General features: G+C 41.6%; 1 protein-coding gene across 8 annotated transcripts; it reads left to right on the plus strand.

Moving 5' to 3' along the window:
• pgm2l1 (phosphoglucomutase 2-like 1) lies at positions 1-25,420 on the plus strand. 8 transcript variants are annotated; one of them, XM_031878897.1, is made up of 14 exons: positions 1-410; positions 10,509-10,676; positions 10,758-10,864; positions 11,572-11,656; positions 11,743-11,826; positions 11,932-12,128; positions 12,896-13,085; positions 13,165-13,262; positions 13,346-13,526; positions 13,603-13,696; positions 14,227-14,356; positions 21,007-21,196; positions 21,291-21,424; positions 22,900-23,123. In XM_031878897.1, exons 1-14 carry the CDS (start codon positions 333-335, stop codon positions 23,066-23,068), a joined length of 1,905 nt encoding a protein of 634 aa, XP_031734757.1. In that variant the 5' UTR covers positions 1-332; the 3' UTR covers positions 23,069-23,123. The 8 variants fall into 8 exon arrangements, with proteins under 8 accessions (XP_031734757.1, XP_031734761.1, XP_031734760.1 ...); XM_031878901.1 differs by lacking the exon at positions 22,900-23,123 and adding an exon at positions 24,312-25,420 and having other exon boundaries at positions 2-410; XM_031878900.1 differs by lacking the exon at positions 1-410 and adding an exon at positions 10,154-10,420.
• The last annotated feature ends 265 nt before the right edge of the window (positions 25,421-25,685 follow it).

Consider the following 25,685-nt stretch of genomic DNA (forward strand, 5'->3'; position numbering starts at 1 on the left):
ATTTTGAAAATAGACCGGAAGTTCTGTTTTGTCGCCTCCTCGGGTCTTAACGGTGTTTCTGTAACTTAAGTTAATATTTCCGAACTTTACCGAGTAATATTATCGGTTAGCACGTGACTTAGCTGGCTGCTATGTGACTTAGCCTCTAGCTAAAATTAGCCTATAGCTAGCATTAGCCTCGCTGTGTGTGACGTTAATGGCCCTCACTTGAGAGTCGGAGAGTTGAGCTCCGTTAGAGATGTATGTGAGATTCAGGAGCCCGTTATCACTTCAGCGTGCTGGCCGTTAGCAGCTTTATGCTGCAGTGTTAGCTGGTCCGGCCTCTCTCAGCGATGGGGGACCACGGAGCGACCAGCACCGGAGACCCGCAGCTGGACGAGGCGGTGCGGCGGTGGCTGAGCTGGGACAAGGTGACGAAACATCACACCAGACCTCCCGATGAAATACTGCACTTTAACGGGGAAGTGTACGTGGGCGAGCACATGTAGTGGAACTGTCTGTTAATAAATAGACTTTCATAGATAGTTATGATCGTTTGGTAACATCGGCACACACACATTGCTCCGAAACTTTATGTCATTAAACAAGCTGTTGGACTCACGAACAGACTGTAAAACATGTCTGTTTAAATAAGACATTCTGGGTTAAAAACAACCAAAACGTGTCGAATGATATATTACATATACATATAATAATATAACAATATATGTATTATAACCATAACTGTTTATTAAACAAAGTCACGCTGCACTTTAACCCTCTGAACTGATCCATCACCAGACACACACACACACACACACACACTCTGTGGTGTAGTTCTTAAAGGTCATGAATGTTTCTGACCTCTTCTGTAAATGTCAACAGCCTGCAAAAGATCCTCACACTGAGACTGTTAGATTAACTAGTTGTCATTGTTATTATTATTATTAATAGAGATCCAGCTAACTGAGAATAAAGCAGGTTTGATTCACTATTTAATTTAAATAATATGTTCTCTAATGCTTCTTATTTCATCTTTAGTATTTAGTTGAAAGGTTTTCAGTTTAAAATGTATTATTATATTATTCATATATTATTCTTTAAAGGATCTGTCTGAAGTTATTCGATATTTCTCGTGTTCAGACTCTGGGTACATCTCAAGCAGGGTAGGAAATTTACATATTTTTTGGGTGCAATTTTTGCCCCCACTGACTGAGATCCAGGGCATTTCCAAAAAATTGGGGGCACTTTTTGAAACTTGTGAAATAACATTTAACCTTTGTTCAAAATAATAAATATACTTATTTAGGCTTACAGTATATGAGCAATTGTCATCAAATGGCAATAATAAGACTATTAGGCAGTAGTCTACAGATTCAAAGTGTTTTCTTCGATTTTTTGAACAAAAAACAAACATAAATCAGACAATCATATTCATTTCATTCTTATTTCTTTGTGGTTATTTATTGTTATTATTACATGTTTTAAACAACTATTAACAATTATTAAGTCAACGATGCCTTGATTACATATACATCAGTCATTGACAAATGAGGCTTCTAAAAAGGTAATTTAAAAAATTATCTTCAAAATGGATGTAATGCATATTTTTGTGTCTGGAAAAATGTGGTGAAACGAGTCTAAGTTGTGAACCAACTTTTCACAGTATTTTAAATAGTTTTTAACAGTATTTTTTAACTTCACAGGCTAAAAAATGTCAGGTGGCGCAACCACATATTTATAAAAATATATATTTTCCTAATATTTATTCAAACTGAAATTTCTGACAAGTATCCCTTAGAGTGTCTACTGTGTCTAACACACCGTATTTTGTGGTTGTGTTTTATCATAATTGCGTTCTCTTGGCAGGTATTTAGTATATTTAACTTTTGATTTTACATTTAAACATGTAAACATAATAATACAAATATTCAAATGAATACATTCAATACAATAGTTCTTCACATCATATCAAGCAAAAAAAAAATTCATTTTAACCTATTATTTATTGCTTTAAATTAATATTTTACCTGGTCGCACCACCATGACATTTATCAGTTGTGCCACCTGACAATATTAGTAATCACAGCAAATATGCAGACAATTTGCATTTTTGTTTCAAATACAACAACATGCTTTTAGTTAACAGTCTCTTTTTAAGTAAAAGAAGTAAATATTTCATAGTAATCATGTTTAGCACATAACTGGAACAGGCAAAATCACAGTCGCTTCCTGCGTGTTGCAGCTTCTACCTCATTGTAGCAGCGTTTTGCACACACTCCATACACGACTTGTTGTCTGCTCCCTGCGTCGTGCTGGTTTTGCTTTACCTGACAGTGGCATCCTTAATAGTTAAACAATATTCATTAATGTCATGAAAAATAGTTTGAAAGTGTATAATATCGTTAACTTAACACTGTTAAACTTTAGAATTGTTTTTATATAATGTCAGAGCTTTGAATATAATATCATAGAGCAACATTCTCTGCAGTTGCACCACATGCCTTACTGGTTGCACCACCTGACATTTGCAACTTATTTCAAACTAGAAAATGCATTTCCTGCTGAAAATGCGTTGGAATGCTGAAAGCTGAAATTAATTGTAAAATAATTGCTGAAAATTAAGAAATGGGAGACTACCCATCTGAAAAATGTTGAAGCCCGAAAGCATTTAAACTGCACTGCTGAAAACCCTTCTAGTTAAAATGTCTAACTATGGTGTCTGTAGCTGAAAGTATGAGAAGGCTTTGAAAGTTGAAGAAGTTTAACAGGATTTGAAGATTTTCTCCACAGAGATCCCATTCAACAGAAAATTGCAAAAAGCTTAATAATTCAAAAAGTTAAAAGATTACAAATATGAAAAGTCAAAGCACCCCTCTCCTGAAAAAGCTGAACATTTTGAAAGGGAAAAGTCCTGTAGTAATATTTGTAGTAGTAGAAGTTGTAGTTGTAGTAGAAGTATTAGTAGTAGTAGAAGTATTGGTAATTAGAAGAAGTAGTAGAAGTAGTAGTATCAGTAGTCGTAGTAATAGCTGTAGTATTGGTCGTAGTATTTAATATAATAGTAGTAGTAGTAGTAGAAGTAGTTATAGTAGTAATAGTAATGGCAGTAGAAGTAGCAGTAGTAGTAGTACTAGTAGCAGTTGTACTAATAGCCGTAGTAGTAATACTACTTGTAGTATAAGTAATAGTAGTCGTGGTAGTAATAGCAATGGTGGTGAAATAATATCGATGGTAGCAGTAATAGCAGTAGTAATAATAGCAACAGCAAAAGTTATGGTAGAAGTAGTAGCAGTAGTAGTAGTAGTAGTAATACTATATTAGCAGCAGCAGTAGTAGTTGTCGCAGTATTGGTCAGAGCATTAAGTTTTTCAACAAAAAAGCCAAATCTTGAGCTTAACGTTTAAATTCAGTTCATCCATGGGGCTTTTATTTTTGAAAGGGTGGGGCTGGGTGGGGGAGAAAGGGGGAGAGGAGACATAATCATAATGTTTGACACACAAACAGGTTATTAAATGCTTCATCACAAGCATTTCAGTTATATTTCACTCTGGGGGCTTTTATTTTGAAATGGGGTGTGGGGGGAGGGGAGAGGAGATGGACTCATAATGTTAGATAAACGCAAACAGGTTATTAATAAATGTCAGGCTTCATCATAAGCATTTCAGTTAGAATTCATTCTGTGGGGCTTTTATTTTAAAATGGGGTGTGTGTGTGGGGGGGGTTAGTCCTGTATAAAACTCTAAGAACATGAATGACTGTATGAGAGAGAGACACAGAGAGAGAGAGAGAGAGAGAGAGAGAGAGACACACAGAGAGAGAGGAGTGTATGTGTGTCTGTGAGTCTGTGTGTTTATCAACATCACTAATTAGCTCAATCAGAAACACCTGTGACGTTGCAGCCTTTTAATGGAGATAAAACAGAGAAACACCTCTCAAACAAATCCTCAAAACTCCCATAACCGTAGCTCCTATTGCTCCGATATTAATAAATGAGAGGAAGGATGAGTTGAAGAACAGATCCTGTAAAAATTGTGTCTGTAGTGTAAAAAATGTGGCTGAACTGGCGATCTAGAAATGGGGTACCGTGTTCTGTGGAAGATGTTTTTGAAGCAAAATTTAACATTGGTCTCTATGGAGCAGAAAGTTGGTTTTCCTCTCAATTACAGGCTTCTGTGCCAAATGTGTAAATCTGTGGGATTCCACAGTCATTTGTCTACAACAAGGACAAGATTAGCTACTTCTACATCCAGAAATTATGCATGAAGAGTGAAGATTGTGGACACAGTGGCAAAAGACAAATGTTTTTTTCACAAGAATCTCAAGCTGCTCTTCACTCTAGCGGTGACATCACGCACTCTAAGCTGCGCAATACACACCCATTATAAAGTCAGAAAAGGACTGAAAAATCATAAAAGTTAAATTGCTGCAGTTCAAAAAGTGTAAAAGATATCAAAAAGCTGAATGATGTGGCAATAGCACAGGGGTTTCTCAACATTTGAAAGTTGAAATGGTGTCTGTAGCTGAAAGTATGAGGAAGTAGAAGGATTTGAAAGATGAAGAGGATTTGAACATTTTCTCCATTGAAACCCATTCAAAGAAAAATGTGCAAAAAGCTTAATAATTCAAAAAGTTTAAAGATTATAATTATGAAAAGTCATATCATCCCTCTCCTGAAAGAGCTGAACATTTTGATATTTGAACGGTTTCTGTAGCCTAAAATATGAAGGAGCAGAAGAGTTTGAAAAAACGTACGGAAGAAATATAAAAACTAGAAAATGCATTTCCTGCTGAAAATGCGTTGGAATGCTGAAAGCTGAAATGAATCTCAAAAACATTGCTGAAAATAGATATCCAATTTAAAAAAAATTGCAAAAAGCTTAATAATTCAAAAAGTTGAAAGATTACAAATATGAAGTCATATGTAGCTGAAAGTATAAGAAGGCTTTGAAAGTTGAAGAAGTTTAACAGGATTTGAAGATTTTCTCCATAGAGATCCCATTCAAAAGAAAATTGCAAATAGCTTAATATTTCAAAGAATTTAAAGATTACAAATATGAAAATTCATATCACACCTCTCCTGAAAGAGCTGAACTTTTTGATATTCGAACGGTTTCTGTAGCTTAAAAAATGTCAACAATAGTGATATTTGTAGTAGTACTAGAAGTTGTAGTTGTAGTAGAAGTATTACTGGCATTAGAATAAGTACTAGTAGTAGCAGTAGTGATATTTGTAGGAGTAGTATGAGTAGAAGTTGTAGTTGTAGTAGAAGTATCATTAGTAGTCGAAGTATTAGTAATTAGAAGAAGTAGTAGAAGTAGTAGTATCAGTAGTCATAGTAATAGCTGTAGTAGTGGTCGTAGTATTTAATATAACAGTAGTAGCAGTAGTATTAGTAGTAATAGTAAATACAGTATTTGAAGTAGCAGTAATAGCAGTAGTAGTAGTACTAGTAGCAGTCGTACTAATAGCTGTAGTAATAGTACTGGTAGTAGCATGAATAGCAGTTGTAGTACAAGTAATAGTAGTAGTGGTAGTAATAATATCGATGGTAGCAGTAATAGCAGTAGTAATAGTAGCAACAGCAAAAGTTGAAGTAGTAGTAGTAGTAGTAGTAGCAGCAGTAGTAGTAATACTATAAATATTAGCAGCAGTAGTAGTAATTGTCGCAGTATTAGTAAGAGCATTCATTATTTCAACAAAAAAGCCTAATTTTGAGCGTAACGTTTAAATAAAGTTAATCCATAGGGCTTTTATTTTGAAAGGGTGGGGCTGGGTGGGGGAGAGAGGGGGAGGAGGAGATAGAATCAGAAAGTATGAAACACACAAACGGAGGTTATTAAATGACAGGCTTCATCACAAGCATTCCAGTTAGAATTCACTCTGTGGGCTTTTATTTTGAAATGGGGTGTTGGGGGGGGGGAGATGGACTTATAATGTTAGATAAACACAAGCAGGTTATTAAATGTCAGGCTTCATCGTAAGCATTTCAGTTAGAATTCATTCTGTGGGGCTTTTATTTTAAAATGGAGTGTGTGGGGGGGAGTCCTGTAAAAAGCTGTAAGACCTGAATGACTGTATGAGAGACACACAGAGAGAGAGAGAGAGAGAGACACACACAGAGAGAGAGGAGTGTATGTGTGTCTGTGAGTCTGTGTTTATCAACATCACGAATTAGCTCAATCAGAAACACCTGTGACGTTGCAGCCTTTTAATGGAGATAAAACAGGGAAACACCTCTCAAACAAATCCACAAAACTCCCATAACCGTAGCTCCTATTGCTCCGATATTAATAAATGAGAGGAAGGATGAGTTGAAGAACAGATCCTGTAAAAATTGTGTCTGTAGTGTAAAAAATGTGGCTGAACTGGCGATCTAGAAATGGGGTACCGTGTTCCGTGGAAGATGTTTTTGAAGCAAAATTTAACATTGGTCTCCATGGAGCAGAAAGTTGGTTTTCCTCTCAATTACAGGCTTCTGTGCCAAATGTGTAAATCTGTGGGATTCCACAGTCATTTGTCTACGACAAGGACAAGATTAGCTACTTCTACATCCAGAAATTATGCATGAAGAGTGAAGATTGTGGACACAGTGGCAAAAGACAAATGTCTTTTTCACAAGAATCTCAAGCTGCTCTTCACTCTAGCGGTGACATCACGCACTCTAAGCTGCGCAATACACACCCATTATAAAGTCAGAAAAGGACTGAAAAATCATAAAAGTTAAATTGCTGCAGTTCAGAAAGTGTAAAAGATATAAAAATGCTGAATAATGTGGCAATAGATCAGGGTTTTCTCAACATTTTAAAGTTGAAATGGTGTCTAGCTGAAAATATGAGGAAGTTGAAGGATTTGGAAGTTTAAGAGGATTTGAACATTTTCTCCATTGAAATCCCATTCAAAATAAAAATTGCAAAAAGCTTAATAATTCATGAAGCATAAGAGATAGAAATATGAAAAGTCATAGCATAAATGTCATTAAAGAGCTGAACATTTTGATAGTTGAACGGTTTCTGTAGCTTAAAATATGAAGGAGCAGAAGAGGTGGGACGGAAGAAATATAATAATAAAAAGAAGAATAAAGATTAGGATAACAATGCTTAACAGCATTCCAACAACGAGAAAATGCATTTCCTGCTGAAAATGCGTTGGAATGCTGAAAGCTGAAATGAATCGCAAAAACATTGCTGAAAATAGATATCCAATTTAAAAAATATTGCAAAAAGCTTAATAATTCAAAAAGTTGAAAGATTACAAATATGAAGTCATATCACACCTCTCCTGAAAGAGCTGAACATTTTGATATTCGAACGGTTTCTGTAGCTTAAAAAAAATTCAGCGGTAGTGATATTCATTTTAGTAGTAGTAGTAGAAGTTGTAGTAGAAGTATTATTAGCAGTAGAAGTAATAGTAGCATTTGAATAAGTACTAGTTGTAGCAGTAGTGATATTTGTAGTAGCAGTAGTAGTAGAACTTGTAGTCGAAGTATTAGTAGTAGTAGAAGTATTAGTAATTAGAAGAAGAAGTAGTAGAAGTAGTATCAGTAGTTGTAGTAATAGCTGTAGTAGTGGTCGTAGTATTTAATATAACAGTACTAGTAGTAGAAGAAGTAGTAGTAATAGTAAAGTCAGTTTTTGAAGTAGTAGTAGTACTAGTAGCAGTCGTACTAATAGCTGTAGTAGTAGCAGGAATAGCAGTAGTAGCAGTTGTGGTATAAGTAATAATAGTAGTGGTAGTAATAGCAGTAGTGGTAGTAATAATAGTGATGTATCAGTAATAGCAGTAGTAGTAGTAATAGTAGCAACAGCAAAAGTTGAAGTAGTAGTAGTAGCAGTAGTAGTAGTAGTGATACTAGAAATATTAGTAGCAGTAGTTGTCGCAGTATTAGTAAGAGCATTCATTATTTCAACAAAAAAGCCTAATTTTGAGCTTAACGTTCAAATACAGTTAATCCATGAGGCTTTTATTTTGAAAGGGTGGGACTGGGTGGGGGAGAGGAGACATAATCTTAATATTTGACACACAAACAGAGTTTATTAAATGACAGGCTTCATCACAAACATTTCAGTTAGAATTCACTCTTTGGGGCTTTTATTTTGAAATGGGGTGTGTGCAGGGGGGGAGGGGAGAGGAGACATAATCATAATGTTAGATAAACATAAACAGGTTATTAAATGACAGGCTTCATCACAAGCATGTCAGTTAGAATTCATTTTGTTGGGCCTTTACTTTAAAATGGGGTGGGTGGGGGGGGGGAGTCCTCTAATCTCTAAGACCTGAATGACTGTATGAGAGAGAGAGAGAGAGAGACATACAGAGATAGAGGGAGAGGAGTGCATGTCTGTGATTCTCTGTGTTTATCAACATCACTAATTAGCTTAATCAGAAACACCTGTGTCCTTTCAGCATTCTCATGGAGATTAAACAGGAAATCCTCAAAACTCCCATAACCGTAGCTCCTATTGCTCCGATATTAATAAATGAGAGGAAGGATGAGTTGAAGAACAGATCCTGTAAAAATTGTGTCTGTAGTGTAAAAAATGTGGCTGAACTTGCGATCTAGAAATGGGGTACCGTGTTGTTGGAATGCTGTTAACAATGTTAATGCATTCCAACAATTAAACAGGCATCTACTAGGACACTAGCATTAGCTTTTTGTTCTTGCTAACAACTTCATACATATACATTTTAAACAGAATAAAGACATTTATGATAAAATAACATTTTTCTAGTTTTACATTGGTTGTACCGCCCTGACATGGAAAGTGAACCACTCTACCTATAAGTTGAAAGTAGCTGTTTTTATCAATATTCAAAAGAGATAAAACGTTTTCACTCTGCTATAAAGGTCAGTTGAGGTCCTCTTGATGATGCAATAACCTGTTTACTGTTTTCCACTTTAATTTCATAATAAAAGTCCCATCTTTACAGCTGTGCCACCCTGACATTTGAGAACATTCAAATTGCTGGACAAACGTTTTTAAATTATCGCAACAGCTTAAAACTATTGGTATTTGTATAAATGTGGTTTATTTGAATCGTTTCAACAATAAAAGCATGCCATAGCATTTTATTTTGAATTAATTATCATTTCAATACATTTTTTAATAGTTTTCTTAGTCTGTTCATCTGCTAGGACAGGTGCACCGCCTGACATTTTCAGGGTTTGAACATAAAACATAAAATAATATATATTATTTGATTGTACTGAAAATGTATCAAAACTGGATAGGTTTTATAGAATGAAATGATATATGTCATGAATTAATACAATTATTTTAAAAGGAAATAGTGGACTCGGACACAAAAATATGCATGTCATGTCATTGACCCATTCTACATTAGTCATTGTGTGGAATTTTTGAGAAAAACATTTTTATAGCACCTTAAAAATTTAAAAAATGTGCCATTTGAAGGTACAAATTCAGTTCAGAGTTTTTGCTGAGTAAAATATCTTAATTGACTGTCAGTCAGGTATTATTCATTTCCAGCAACCCTCAAATCAAAGAATAAAGACACTTTACGCACAATTTAGGTGTATTTTCCCTTTAACTCACGAGATGCAGGTAGCATGTTTTATACTTAATGTGAATATAATTCATTTAATCGAATTCCCATTATGCAATATGTATCCTTTGTTGGCATCTTATTCTGAAAACCGGATGTTTGTCTGAAGAAACCGGATGTTGTCTCACATTAATCTTTTCCGCTAACTCTCGATCTGTGCCATTTGAATGCGTTTACCGTGAATTTCAGCATATACTGTAGGTGCACTAACATGTAAGTGTCTGCTGAGTTGACCGCAGTCTCGCAGTCACAGGTTTGATTAAGAAGCGCTTAAGAAGAAAGTTGTTTGAGGTCGTTTTGTTGTTCAGACTACAATGAACATTTATTTAAACCAGATGTTGAATCAGAAACCTAATCAAATATAAACTAGAGTTTATTCTGTGATCCGTCTTCACTCTGGTGTTAAACTCAGTCAGTCAGTCCGATCGGCTGCAGCGTCCAATCACATGACTGATGAACAATGAGGGGGCGTGTCGGCCGTTAAAACACTTCCTGGAAGTCTGTTCTCGTGGGTCCTCGTTCATGGCTCCTCCGAGGTCCCTCCTCGCTCCTCGATCCTCGCTCCTCAGAGCTACATTAGAGCTTTGGGACGGCCGTCAATATGGCGGCGCAGAACAACTTCCGGTTCGAGCGAGAATCGAGGATCGAGGAAACGACAATTAAGAGACTTGGGATGTACCCCCGAACCACCAACATGTTGGTCCCTCCCTCAACACCGTCTCACTTCCTGTCTGTGTGTCATTGGTTCCTACTGAACACGTAAATACTTAAAAAACACAATTCTGTAGTTTTCATCAGTAATTCTTGTAGTTTTTATACAACAAAAAGCAGTAAAATAGAGACTTTGTCCGGGACTACTATGTTTGGTGCTCCAGTAAGTATTTCTACGTGTGAGTCAGAATGAACTGCAGTATGATGATGATGACGTCAGACTATGATGGAGTTCTTCTTCGGTGGTGTAGAACCGGTGGACCCGGGCTCAGGTGGAGTCTCTGGTGGCGGCGGGTCGCCTAAACGACCTGAGGACGAGACTCTGCAGCCGGATGAGCTTCGGCACGGCAGGACTCAGAGCGCCGATGGGAGCCGGATTCAATCGGATCAACGACCTCACCGTCATCCAGTCCACACAGGTCAGATACCAGCTCATACTGGTCCGGTCTCTCACACAGTGTCACCAGATGAAGACGGGTCTGTTCTCTGTCTGTCTTCAGGGTCTACATTCCTACCTGTGCAGGTGCTTTGCAGACTTCAGCAGCAGAGGGGTGGTCGTCGGCTTCGACACCAGAGGACAGGAGGACAGCGGCTGCAGCAGTCAGAGGTGAACCTCTTCATCCTGGAGGAGACCACAGGGCTCAAACTGGTCCCAGTAGAGAAGGACTTCACTCAGTGTTGACGAGAGACGGTCGGACTGTTTGTTTGGAGGACAGAAAGAGGAGCTTATTGTTACGTAGATGTTCAGAGTCACGGCTCTATATTTAGATGAGACTGAAGGAGACTTCTCTTTGAGACAAAACAATAACAAACAGAAAAGGTAAAGAGAAATCTGTTCTTTCTCCATCATGTTGTCAGACACAACAACAACAACCAGCTCTGTTAGTGTGCGGATCGTTGAGTGATCACATCACAGCTGGTTTAGCAGCTGCAGAGTTCTCCTTCAATTCTGGACCAGTTTCTGATTTCTGGTCCTTTTTTTGTGTCAAGAACAAACAACAAACTGGATCCAATACAAAGTAGAACGAGGAACCAACAGAGAAGACGAAAGACCCCCAAAAAAACTCAGGAAAAAAGCAAGAAGAAGTCAATATGGATGAAACCGTGGCTTAGCCCCGCCCCCCCCCGCCCAATACGTATTTCATCCAATTAAATGTGATTTTAGTCAATTAGTGTCGATGCACTTTGTTTTTTTAAGCTAATCTCCGACATCTGGTGGTGCAGCTTTTATTTTGAAAGTGGAGGGACGCTTCTTAAATACATCATAAATATAAAGTCATTACAACGATTACATTCTATTATTCTTGTTTAAAGGTTGGCGAAGTTGACGGCCGCTGTGATGCTCAGCAGAGACGTTTCCGTCCATCTTTTCTCCACATTTGTCCCGACGCCGTTCGTGGTGAGCAAATGGTAACGCATCACTTCCTGTCAGCTGTCCTGTGTGTTGTAGTTTTATTAGTAAAATGTGTGTGCATTTGTCTCGAGCCGTACGCTGTGAAGAAGCTCGGTGCTGCAGCCGGAGTGATGATCACCGCATCACATAATCCTAAAGAGGACAACGGATACAAGGTCAGAAAAACCACCACGAGTCCAGCTGACCACACTGAACAGGTAACTGTTGCTGGTGAAATACGATGAGGGGCCTCAGCTCTGTACCTGTGTCGCCCTCTGCAGGTGTACTGGTGTAACGGCGCTCAGATCTCCTCGCCTCACGATCAGGAGATCCTGCAGAGTATCGAGGAGCAGCTGGAGCCTTGGAGCGCCTCCTGCTGGGAGGAGGAGCTGGTGGAGAGCTGCTCCCTGAGGACCGACCCCCTGACCCAGATCAACAGCTGCTACATGGACGAGCTCACCTCCCTCTGCTTCCACAGGTAAGAAGACTTCTGCAGCTAGTCCCCAGACCTCTGCAACTAGTCCTCAGACCTCTGCTTCTAGTCCCCAGACTTCTGCAGCTCATCCCCAGACCTCTACAACTAGTCCTACGTCCCAGGGTAGTCCTTCTGCGTCCGCGGATAGTCCTATCCTCCGCAGATAGTCCTATCCTCCGCGGTTAGTCCTATCCTCCGCGGTTAGTCCTATCCTCTGCAGGTAGTCCTATCCTCTGCAGGTAGTCCTATCCTCCGCAGGTAGTCCTTCCATCCGCCGCTAGTAGTCCGTCTATCCTCTGCGGGTAGTTCTTCTAACCTAGTCCTTCTATCCTCCTTGGGTAGTCCTACTAACCTCCTTTGGTAGTCCTAACCTCGGCGGGTAATCCTTCTAACCTCGGCGGGTAGTCCTACTATCCTCCGCGGGTAGTCCTTCTATCCTCCGCGGGTAGTCCTACTAACATCCGCGGGTAATCCTTCTATCCTCCGCGGGTAGTCCTTCTATCCTCCGCGGGTAGTCCTTCTATCCTCCACGGGTAGTCCTACTAACCTCCACGGGTAGTCCTTCTATCCTCCGTGGGTAGTCCTACTATCCTAGTCCTTCGATCCTCCGCGGGTCGTCCTTCTATCCTCCGCGGGTAGTCCTACTATGCCCCACGGGTAGTCCTTCTATCCTCCGCGGGTAGTCCTTTTAACCTCTGCGGATAGTCCCCAGTTTGAATGTACTTATTTTAAGTTGCTATATTGTGTGATGTATCTCTTGTGTCTCTCAGAGATCTGAACTCAAGCTGTCCGTTGAAGTTTGTCCACTCGTCCTTCCATGGAGTCGGACACGTCTTCGTCCAGCAGGCTTTCTACGCATTCGGCTTCGCTCCACCAATCCCTGTCCCCGAGCAGAAAGACCCCGACCCCAACTTTTCCTCCGTATGCTGCCCTAACCCAGAGGAGGGAGAGTCGGTCCTGGTACGAAGCAGATCCCAGTTCTTTAATTCAGTGTTTTATTATTTATCTTTCAACATTAATCTCAGATTTTCTTCTTCAGGAGCTTTCTCTTCTTCTGGCAGAACGGGAAAACGCGCGCATTATCCTGGCGACGGATCCCGACGCCGACCGCCTGGCTGTTGCTGAGAAGTCTGACGGGTAAGTGTGACGTTTAGCTCAAAGGCACCTCAGTACTGAGGCTGTCAGGGTTTGTAGTTAACCCGTACCTGCCTTTGTTACAGGTGCGGTTGGAAGGTGTTCACAGGTAATGAGCTGGCTGCACTGTTGGGTTGGTGGATGTTCTTTAATTGGAAGGATGCTCATCCGGATCCTGCAGACACCCAGAAGGTTTACATGTTGGCCACCACCGTGTCCTCCAAGATCCTGCAGACCTTCGCTCGCATCGAGGGGTTCCACTTCGAGGTCAGTTTAGAGTAGAGATCGTATCCCATCTGTTAAAATGATGATGATGATGATGATGAAGGACTGTGTTCAACAGGAAACTCTTCCTGGGTTTAAATGGATCGGCAACAGAATACACGAACTCTCCAAAATGGGAAACAACGTCATATTTGCCTTCGAGGAGTCGATTGGTAACCAACTTTATTTTTCATTGTTTCTTTTTATTTTATGCTCTCAGCTGATTGGCTCTCAGAGTTTCTGTGAGGTAAACCCTCAGTGGAGACTTGAAGGATAAGATGCTGATACACCACGCTGACTGTCAGGTGTTTTTTGTCGCCAGTAGTTTTATTTATATAAAAATATAAAAAAGAATATATGTATAAGATATATATAAATATATATTTATATATAAGATACATATAAATCTGTATATATACATATTTATATACATATATATATTCTATATAAATATATATTTATATATATATATGAATAAAGTTTCCTTTCTTCTTCTACAAGAGAGACACCTTTTCACTACATTACCAATCACACCTGTTTTAGTACCTTTCCTACAGGTGAGTGCAGATGACGAACAAAGACAAAAGTATAATAATAACGTAGCTACAGATATTAGTATTATGTTATGTGGGAGGTAAAGCTGGGACCAGATGTGGGACGGTTCAGATCTTGGAGGTTTCCAGCTGCTGCTTCGTGTCTTCAGGTTTCCTTTGTGGCGGTTTGGTTCCTGAGAAAGACGGTGTGAGCTCGGCGGTGGTCGTGGCTGAAATGGCTGCTTACCTCCACAACAAGAACCTGAGTCTGAACCAGCAGCTGCTCAACATCTACCAGACGTACGTTAACTTCACCATATCTTCTACAGGAGACAGAAATACATCAGGTCAACTATTAATGCAGCTTTTACCTTTTCACGTCTGTGAAACATGATGACACAACAGCAATGTTAACAATTATCTCTTTATTTGTGAGCACTAATGCAATAATTAGGATTAAGAGCTAGTATCTGTGATGTCAGAGTGTTAATAGTTAAATGTGTATATATACATATATATATGTATATATTTATATTATATGTGTACATATATCATATATATCTTTTTTTACAGTTTAATCATCATAGTGTGTAATAAAGTTTTACTGCTGCTGTTCCTTTTGAAGTAACAAGCTCCTGAATATCAATGCAGAGTGTCAGTGAGCAGATATAAAGCAGTAGTGTGTTCAGTGAACGGAGCAGCTTAGAAGCATTTAACGGTGAAGTCATGGCGAGCGGAGGAACTTCAGAAGCCGCGGCGTCATTTAAGTCGCAAGTTTTGGGAGCATTGTGTCTTCCCTGTAACTTGTAACTTACACTGTGGCGTCGTGTCCGTTTCTCCGCTCCCCCTTTTCCACAAATTGGCTTTTTTTTTTTTCTCCAGTTTTGGCCACATTTTTTGCCTTATACTTTTGAGATCCTAGCTGTTCTGATCTGTGTGAATTGAACTAGAAGTACGATGTCAGCCAACACGTACTCTTAGGTTTTTGCGTTCCCCAGACCGCTTAGCCTGCTGGGCTACTACCGGCTCGTTTGTTAGCCCTGGGCTCTGAAGCTAGCTAACGCTACGGAGACCACAGATATAGAGTGTCTACACACGTCAAACTGAAAACGGGACTGTCTGTGAATCAGCTTCCACCTTTGTTAATACCTGGACAAGGCTGTGGACTACGGGCTGGAGCACAATTGTCCACCAGATCTGCTATGGCTCCTCTCACCTCTCCATCTGACTGTGTCAGCTGCGCCCGCCTGGTTGATAAAATCACAGAGCTGGAAGGAAGAATATCCACGCTCTACAGGATCCAGTATGCCGAGAACCTCATGGATACCATCATCTTCGGTCCAGCACAAACCGACACAGCCAGCGACCGTGTGCATGATTCCATCGCTTCCAGTCCTGCTGCCCCTCCTCCGGTCACAGCTCCTGAGGCTTCTTGGCTACGGCTCGGAGCTAAGCCCTGGTCAGCTCCACTCCATCACATCATGAGCCCTGGTCTGTGCTCGCAGCAGCCTGATAGGGAGACATCCCTCTCCTACACCCCATAACTTCGATGTCCAGCTGAAGAATGGATATGACGCCCTTGCCCTACATGACTTCCCTCCTCTGGCTAGGGACTCCCAGCTTCCTACACCATCCCAGCTGCCGCCTCGAGGGACCCACAGCCCCGGGTTCCCCGACATCCCTATGCCAGTCATTACTGAGCACTCCTCTCGCCCCAGGACTCGCCGCTCCATACTGTGCTTTACACCAGCACCGCGGCGAGCTTCGGTCCCCCGTTCTCTCAGTCCTTGCTCGTCCACTTCACCACCACTGGTTAAATCCTCGCCTCCATCCACGCATATTACACGCGCAGTGTTGTCGCCTCGTCCCCTCTTCGCCCCGACGACACCGATAGTCGGGGACTCCATAATCAGGAATACCCGTTTCTTCAACGCGACCACACACTGTTTCCCCGGAGCAACGGCTCACGACATCCTGCTGAAACTGCCTGGCCTGCTGCACGCCCTCCCGTCTACCATTCGGCGAATTATCGTTCATGTGGGAATCAACGATACAGCCCTCCACCAGTCTGAGTTGACCAAGATTGATTTTAAAAATCTTTTACACTTTTTAAACAGCTGTGGACTGTCTGCTCTTATCAGTGGTCCAACTCCAACACTTGGCCGTGGATCACAGCGGTTCAGCAGAGTCCTCAGCCTCCACACTTGGCTCCAGGCCGCCTGCAGGACCAACAACGTGAGGTTCATTGACAATTTTAACCTGTTTTGGGACCACTCTTCCGCTTTTAAGAACGATGGTATTCATTTTAATAAGCTGGGAAGCCGCCTGCTAGCAGCTAATTTACAGCATGCTGTACACTCTTGTCCACATGACTGACTATTTACTTTCCACATACACGCCCCTTCTTCTTCTACGCTGCCACCTCTGAGCACAGTTTCCCGTGACTGCTCCCCCTCCTGGCCTTCTATGTCATCAACCCCTTCAGCTGCAGCTCTCCCCATTCAGACTATTGTGACAGAGAGGCTGCCCCGTTCACACCGCATTCACAAAGCCATAAACAACCTCAGCTACATCCCTCCCAGTGATGTTCATATCGGCTCCCAGCACAAGTTCATCATCTACAACCCCACCTCTGTCAATTCCATCCCGTCTCTGTGGACTCAGCACAGGCGTACAACCACTTCCTCATTACGTCATCATAACAAACAGCACGTGAATGCAGCCAACCTCGGAACCCTCCCCAAAACCTCACAACCAATCACAAAACACTCCATGAAGCTTGCTCTGTTCAACACCCGGTCACTAAGCAACAAAAGCCCAATCATCAACGAATTCATCACTGACAACAACCTTGATATCCTCTGTCTCACTGAAACTTGGCAAAAACACCTGGATTACTACGCACTCAATCAAACCATCGCAACTGGATATCATTACCTGGATAAACCACGCCCTGATGGCCGCGGTGGAGGAATTGCCGCTCTTCACCGCCAACACATCAAAACCAGCCTGACTAACATCGAAAGTCCACCCTCATTTGAACAGCTCATATTCAAACTCTCTGGTCCTAAACCCCTGGTCATTGCAATTATCTACCGCCCCCCCAAACCCAACCCTGCCTTCCTCTCTGACCTATTTGAATTCCTCACCCAGCTCTGCTCCGTCTCACCTTCCATCATGTTGCTTGGTGATTTCAACATCCGCATCGACTCCTCAGACTGTAAAACTGCCACAGAATTTCTGGACCTGCTTAAATGCTTCAACTTCACTCAACACATCGACTTCCCCACCCACAACCGCAGTCACATCCTGGACCTGGTCTGCTCCACTGAAATCACCATCAACCACCTCTCCGGCTATGACCTCACCATCTCCGACCATCTAGCCATCATCATGGAGATCGACATCCCTATCCCAGAACCCAAACTCACGCGCACCATCACTCTCCGTAATATCAAGTCTGTCTGCCCCTCATCCCTGTCAGCCTGTCTCACTGAAAAATTCTCCACACTCACCCCCTCCCTTAGCCCCTCCCCCTCAGACCTGGTCAACCTCTACAATAACACACTATCCTCCTGCCTAGATCAGCTTGCCCCTCTCAAAACCACAACTGTCTCTTCCACCCACACTGCTCCCTGGTTCACCCCTGAACTCCGCCTCATGAAATCCCGGAAACGCAGACTAGAGCGCCTCTCCAAAAAAACCGGCCTCACAGTTCACACCCTGGCTTACAAGGAACACATACAGCAATACAATACTGGCTCTAAACTCTGCTCGCTCCACCTACTACTCTGGCATCATCCACTCTGGTTCCGCCAACCCAAAGGTCCTCTTCTCCACAATAAACAAACTCCTCAAACCTATGGACAATCTCTCCCACTCCTCCACAGCAGAGAAATGCAACTCCTTCCTGACGTTCTACAAGGCTAAAATTGACACCATCTACAACCAACTGGCCACTTCCAGCCCCGCTTCGTCCAACCCTGTATCTGCAAATCCTCCACTAACTGACCGGTCACTCTCCCGATTCTCTCTCATCTCCCCCTCGGATCTCAATAAATCACTCTCTGGCATGAAGACTCCGACCTGTGACCTCGACCCTATCCCTTCCACTTTAGTTATGGCCTGTCTGCCGGCCCTCCGCCCGCTCCTCCTCTCTGTCATCAACTCCTCCCTGTCTACTGGCTCCGTCCCTCCCGCCCTCAAACTCGCCTCAGTCACACCCATCCTCAAAAAACCTGGCCTTGACCCCGACGTTCACAACAATTACAGACCCATCTCCAATCTCCCTTTTCTGTCTAAAATACTGGAACGCACTGTTGCCCATCAACTGAAAACCCACCTGGACTCAAACCAACTGTATGAACCATTTCAATCCGGATTCAGATCTCATCACAGCACAGAAACTGCCCTCATCAAAGTCACCAACGACCTCCTCTCCTCTGATGACCACTCCCTCAACATCCTGATACTGCTCGACCTCAGCGCAGCCTTCGACACCATCAACCACTCCATCCTCCTTTCCCGTCTTGAGTCCTCCCTCCACATCACTGGCACAGCCCTCTCCTGGTTTAAATCATACCTCTCTGACCGTGAACAGTTCATCACCATCAACAAATTCAAGTCTGACACAGCCCCAGTCTCTCAAGGTGTCCCACAAGGTTCAGTACTCGGTCCCCTCCTCTTCATCCTCTACCTGCCCCCCTTTGGCGACATCATACACCACCATGGCCTCCACTTCCACTGCTACGCTGACGACACCCAGCTCTACATCTCCACCAAGTCCATCACCCCCACCATCCACTCCACCATCACCAACTGCCTCACAGACATAAAAACCTGGATGCAAGCAAACTTCCTCAAACTCAACACCGACAAATCTGAAGTCCTCATCATCGGCCCCAAATCATTAAACAATTCCCACCACAACTTCTCCCTCTACATCGATGGCACCACTGTTCCTGCCTCCACACATGTCCGTAACCTTGGGATCATTTTCGATCAAACTCTCTCCTATGAACGACACATCAATCACATCAGAAAAACTGCCTTCTTCCATCTCAAAAACATCGCCCGTCTCCGTCCCTCCCTCTCCTCCGCAGCCGCTGAAACACTCATCCACGCCTTCATCACCTCTCGACTGGACTACTGCAACAGCATCCTGTACGGCTCACCCACCAAAATCATCAACAGTCTACAATACATCCAAAACTCAGCTGCCTGTCTGCTCTCCCACTCCCGCACCAGAGACTACATCACCCCAGTCCTTCAAAACCTCCACTGGCTCCCCATACAGCAAAGAATCCAGTTCAAGATTCTCCTCATCACTTACAAAGCCCTCCACAACCTCGCCCCTTCATACCTTTCAGACCTCCTGCACCGTCACACTCCCAACCGCAACCTCAGATCCGCCGACGCCAACCTCCTTACCCCCCCTACTCTGTCCAAGCATCGGACCTGGGGGGACAGGGCCTTCTCCGTTGCCCCCCTCCCTCTGGAACTCCCTGCCCCAACACCTCAGACATTCTCCGTCACTCACCACTTTCAAAACTGCACTTAAAACTCACCTATTCAAATCTGCTTTTAACCTCTAAAATCAGTCATGTATGTTTTCTTTCTTTCTCTTCGTGTTTATTTTTCTTTCTTACTGTTATGTCATAGATTTTGTTCTTATTATAAATGCTTTTATTGTTTCTGTTTTTACCATGTAATTTGTCTTTGAGTGCCTTTTAAAGCGCTATATAAATAAAATGTATTATTATTATTATTATTATTATTATTATAAGGGCGGTGGACAAAACCATTACTGTATGTAGGCGTTGTTTAAAGAGAAAGACATCGGGCGTGTCCACACATATGAAGAGACGCCATCCTGGTCTGTCAGCGACGGGGGCCAAGGCACAACAACAACAACAACAACAACAACAAGGTATCATCGCGACATTGAAGAAAGCGTTTGTGTAGAATCAGACCGGGCTGAAGCTATCACAACATCTATTGAGGTCTTTATTGCTGCAGACATGATGCCATTCTCTGTTGTGGAAAACAAAGGATTTCAAAATCTGGTTAAAGTGCTTGAGCCACGCTACGAAATCCACTCACACACCACTTCAGTGTGAAGATCGTTCCTCTATGAAGAGCAAGAGATCAGTCTCTGTCTGTGAGAGTCACACAGACAGGTGCTGTAGTCACGCCCCCTTTCCCCAGATAATGTAGATATATTCTCATCTTTCTGAAAATAAATATCTTCAATATTTTAGTTTTTATGTCAGACTATAGTCCAAAGTTCTTTGCTTTAAGTGTTCTTGAAGTTCTTTAATTAATAAATGGAAAGCAAAGTTGTATTTGTCTCCTCCCCTTTTCTTTGCTGATCCGATATATATGTATATATTTATATTATATATATATATATAATATACACACACACGTCTATGTGGCCTCCACATAAATCAGACATAATGTATAAATGAAACCTTCCTGCAATAAATTATGAAACATATTTGATTACTTAATAAATCTTTATTGTCCACTTTCGTGACTGATTAAAAATAAAGATTTAGTTTTACACAAGAGTTTAAGTGATGAGGTTAAAGTACTAATATTAAGTGTATTTAAATATCACATATTAGATAAACGTGTTGCCATGAGACCAAACTCTAATGAAACGTGTGAATCTGAACTAAACCAATAGGTTCTTCTGTAATATTTGAGTTGCGCCTCATTAGATTTGATCCTCACTTGATGGGAGGACTAAACCCTTCAGCCACTAGAGGGCAGCAGCTGTGCTTCTATTGATTTGGTCTTGAGGAGATTTTAGAAGTTGTTTAGGAAGTTCTTATTTTTTATATTCTTTAGATTTCTCGCCCTCAGAATCACAGTTCTAGAAGATTTATTCTACATTCTCTTCTCTTATTTTGACAGTTGTCTCTGTTGTGACTTCCCGTCTCCAGGTACGGTCACCACGTGTCTCAGACCTCCTACGTGGTCTGTGACGACCCCACCACCATCCAGACCATCTTCTGCCGGATCAGAAACTTCAACTGCGAAGCTTCGTACCCGAAGACGTGCGGCGGCGTCCGGATCGTCCACGTCAGAGATGTCACCACGGGGTACGACAGCAGCCGGCCAGACCTCCGATCGGTAGGAACGCAGCGATTGATCAATGAAGTTCTGTGAGAAGGTGCAACGTCTTTAGAAGTACTTGTAGTCAACGTGTCGTTCTTCTCCTGTGGAGGTACTTCCTGTGACGAGGAGCAGTCACATGATCACCTTCACTCTGCAGAACGGCGTCGTGGCAACGCTGAGAACCAGCGGCACCGAACCCAAAATCAAGTGCTACACCGAGTACTGCGCAGCACCGGGGACCAGGTCAGTTGCAGTACACAGAGCACCGAGTACTGCTGGTTTCAGAGTACAACTCTAAAGTACACGTGTTGCTTCTGGTCCAGAGGCGTGGTTCTGGTTCCTCTTCACAGGTCCTCAATCTATAGATATTATAGATTATATATATATAATCTATAATATCTATAATCTACATAATCTATAATATATATAATCTATAATCTATAATCTATATCTATATAATCTATATCTATAATATCTATATAATATATACATTCTATACCAGGGGTCTTCAACGTTTTTCAGGCCAAGGACCCCCGACTATATATATTGTATAAAGTTGTGTTTTATATTAAATGGGCCTAGTGCCATGTATAAATTTACCTCTTTATTGTGCATTCAATATTAAGCTATTCAAATAATACACAGGTTCATATATTCATGTTGTTATTTAAGTGAGTAGGGAGGCCGTGCCACTGCCACATACCGTGTCCACCAGTGGTGGGCCGTCAGGGCCTGCAAGGCCTTCTCTGCTGGCCTAAACAGAATCACAAAGCTATATTTATTTTATAATTTAATAATTTTTCTTAAATACACTACATGTATTATAATTTATAAACATATTTGTCCCATTATCTTATGTTCTCAATGCACAGCTACTGTCTTCCTCAGTTGCTCTGCTTCCAGTGCAGCTTGTTTTAAGTAGAGCTTTTATCCAATCAGATCTCACCTCTGTGTCTCTAGGTAAGAAGAGAGGCAGAGGCCTGCAGACTCACAAGTGAATCCATGTGCAGTTTAAGTGAATGGGGACGATGTTGTTGATTGTCACAGTGTTCAACCAATCAGATCTTTAGTTTGACATGTTGGGCGTATTCTTTGACGTATCAGCACCTGCTAGCTGGCCTATAATGACGTCAGCATTACATGCAGCTCAGTGTCCAGGTACAGCTCTGCAGTGAGGTGCAGCGTGTGCTGTGATTGGTCAGTGGGCGAGCACGTGACTATCGTGAACTGAAACTTAACAGCAGAGCTTAGTTGGAGGAGTAAGAGTTCAGATTGAAAGATATGGAACAAATTATGACATTCTTAGGGTTTTGCTTGCTGTAGATTATTCATTTTTTTTACTAGCTTTGTTTTTTTATCACTCAATGGCTGAATAAGGAGGAGAAACGGATTTAGTGGCGGAGTTACTGACAACGCCTTTCTCAAGAAGGACATTTCAGGAAAAGCTGGACATCTATCAAAGGGTCAGTCAACCCCACAGCTGGCAGCCTGACTCAGCCAGGAAAAGGATTCGTATGAACGGTATTTCTTGCTGACAGCGTCGGAGAAGCGTTGCACATTTTATGGGAATGTGTTTCATTTTAACTGAGCTCTTGGTGTTTGGAGCTAAGCTACGCTAACCTGAGGACACCATAGCATGGCAGTACACAAGCTACAGTGCTTTTGAAAACTTTTGGAGAGACTCGAGTGGATCTACAACTCAACGAACATGTTTGCAGGGAAACAGCTCCACAATCGCGGCCCGGCGAGCGGCCTGCGTCGGCCAGCGGGTGCCCCGGCGGTGGTGGGATCCCGGCCCCGCTGTGTACACCGGAGAAATACAACTGGGGAGGCTCGACTATCATCACTGGTGTGCATGAATCGAGACGGACTTCTTACTGGAACTGAAACGATGTACTGGGATTAAACTCTTTGTTCACAAAGAAAGGAGGATGGACTTTTTCTTTAAGTGAACAGCAGCTGTGGTAAGTGAAGTGCTTTTGTGTTTTTACATCTGCAGTAGCGTTACTATAAGTTCATTTGTCTGTCGTGTCGTTCTTATGAATTATATGAATAGTATGAATAGTATGAATGGCTCGTGCTCTAGCGCTGCAGGGCTGCTGGATTGATTTGTTGCTTTGTTAATATATGTGACTGGTTCTTGTGAGTTTGTTCTTGTCATTGTGTTAATTACATTGATTTGGACTATATGCATTATCCGTTAATTACGAAGCATCCCGTCATGCGCAGGGTTATTGTCCGGACAATTGAATTCGTCCGGGCTGTTGTTTCCCCGCTAAGCTAGTTAGCTTAGCCTACCTGAAGACATGTGCGGTGCCGCCGCCTCAGCTGTTTTTTGTTATTGTTCCGGGTTCAGAGGTCACAGCCCGTTGTCTCCTACGTGAGCCCAGTCCACCGAAAACATTATATTTCCCACAATTTAAGCTTCTGCATTTTCCAAATGCACGTGTATTATTCAAACGTATTGTTCAGTTCGTAAGCCTCGTACCGAACGGTTTAATATGAATACGTGTATTATTACACCATAGAAACACATCCGTAGCTGTGGCTCATAATGAGGTTAGTAGGAGATGGCTCAAGTGTAGTAGGACCGCTCAGAAGGCCCAGGTATAAAATGCACGGCCCACCACTGGTGTCAACTGATACCAATGCCAATATCAACATTGTCTGTTAATAGCACGATAATCATGCATACAAGCTATTCAGACTGATGTTTTCATTTTAAACATAAATGTGGAAACATAAATGAGTGATGGCCTATTAGTGCCACTGCCATGCATAAACACACCTGTTATCTTTCACACAATACTGAACTATTAACATAATGGACACATTCATGTTTTTCGGTCGAGTTACAGAACGATCCATCTTCGTTCATAACGATCACTGATAATAATAAACTGGCCTCAGTAGCTGCTGTTGTGTAAAGCAGCTGCAGTGATTTAGCAGGAATATTAATAAGGATTCGTGGTGAAGTAAATGTTTTACTATTCTTATTATCACTATTATTGTTATAATTTTTTACTATTTTTTATTATTATATTGTTGTTGCTATTATTATTTTTTATTTATAATTATCATCATCGTTGTTGTTGTTGTTGTTGTTGTTATTGTCGTCTTTGTGCTGCAGCGAGGCATCCTGTCTGGAGGCGGAGCTACGGAGGATCACAGCCGCCCTGCTGGATGAGTTCCTGGAGCCCGAGAGGAACAACCTGAATCGCCGCTGTGTCTAGCTCCGCCCCCCCGAGCTGTTTCCTGTTGATGATGTCACATCCTGTCCTTTCTGTGGTGTGGATTAAACAGATCAATAGATATCAATGGTTGTCCTCCATACAGCAGAGAGCATCATGGGAAACCAAACAGAGATAATGTTCCTTTCAGTTTGATTGGTTATCAAGTATTAATAAATGTATTTTCATAGAAAGAAAAAATACATATAAACAGTTTGTTTTCTGTACGTTGGCCTGCTGCTGCCAAATGATTCTGTTCTGAGAAACTTTATATTAAACAAAATAAATGAAGTCGTTAGAAGATATTTATGAAACATTTCTGACTTTGAGGAGATATTTTGATTTCCAACAAACTGAAGAAGAAGAAGAAGAAACAATTATTTGATTGTCTTGTTTGTTTCTCTAGTTTCTTTTTCTTCTTCTGTGGTTTGATGCCTTTCTCCGAATCATCACGTAACTCCAGCTGATGGAAACAAAAGTTTGGAAACTAGTAAAAGTGAATTATATTTAAGTATCAAAGCACAAGTACATCAAATAAACTGTAAACCACTGAAGAAGTAGTGACTGATTTGACAGCTCTGCAGCAATGCACTCTGGGACTTTTTTGTAGACATTTAAAGACGTTATTATTCAAACATTTCATCTGCAGTTCTTAATCCTGTAGTTTATGCATTCATGGATTTCATAAGTGGATTGAAATGGGACTGTCCCTTTAAGCAAACAGAAGATCAGCTGTTAGAGTTTCTCTTATTTTTATACTCTGAATCCAATCCATTTATGTTTGCTCCAATAAAACAGTAAAACTGTAAAGTGTGATTTATTTATTTATTGTCGGACATTTTGAAACATGAACAGTCAAATAAAAATATATATTACAAATAAAAACTACAGAAATAAAAGATGTTCATCATTTAGTGAATACCAGAAGAATACAAAGTCTTTAATCAACTTCATTATGCCCCGAGCACCGACGTAGTCGGAGCGGAGGACCTATTGTTTTTCAATTGTTTGTTATTATTATTATCTCGTGTCTTTCGTCGCAAAAAGGAGGTGCTTGGGATACTGGAAAACTTTTGAAATTTGGCACGCAAGCCAGAATTTATTGGTTCGATAGCTCGATAGCGCCCCCTATTGAGTAGCCCCAACATTGGGTTTCACCTAGCTGTATGAAATTTGGTAGATATGTGGATCGTGATGAGACGCACAAAAAATCCTCTTGGAGTTTTTCATCAAACCAAACAGGAAGTCGGCCATTTTGAATTTCATGACGTTTT

The sequence above is a fragment of the Anarrhichthys ocellatus genome, unplaced genomic scaffold (genome assembly GCF_004355925.1).
Source record: "Anarrhichthys ocellatus isolate YVR2014 unplaced genomic scaffold, GSC_Weel_1.0 scaffold209, whole genome shotgun sequence".
NCBI classification, from domain to species: domain Eukaryota; kingdom Metazoa; phylum Chordata; class Actinopteri; order Perciformes; family Anarhichadidae; genus Anarrhichthys; species Anarrhichthys ocellatus.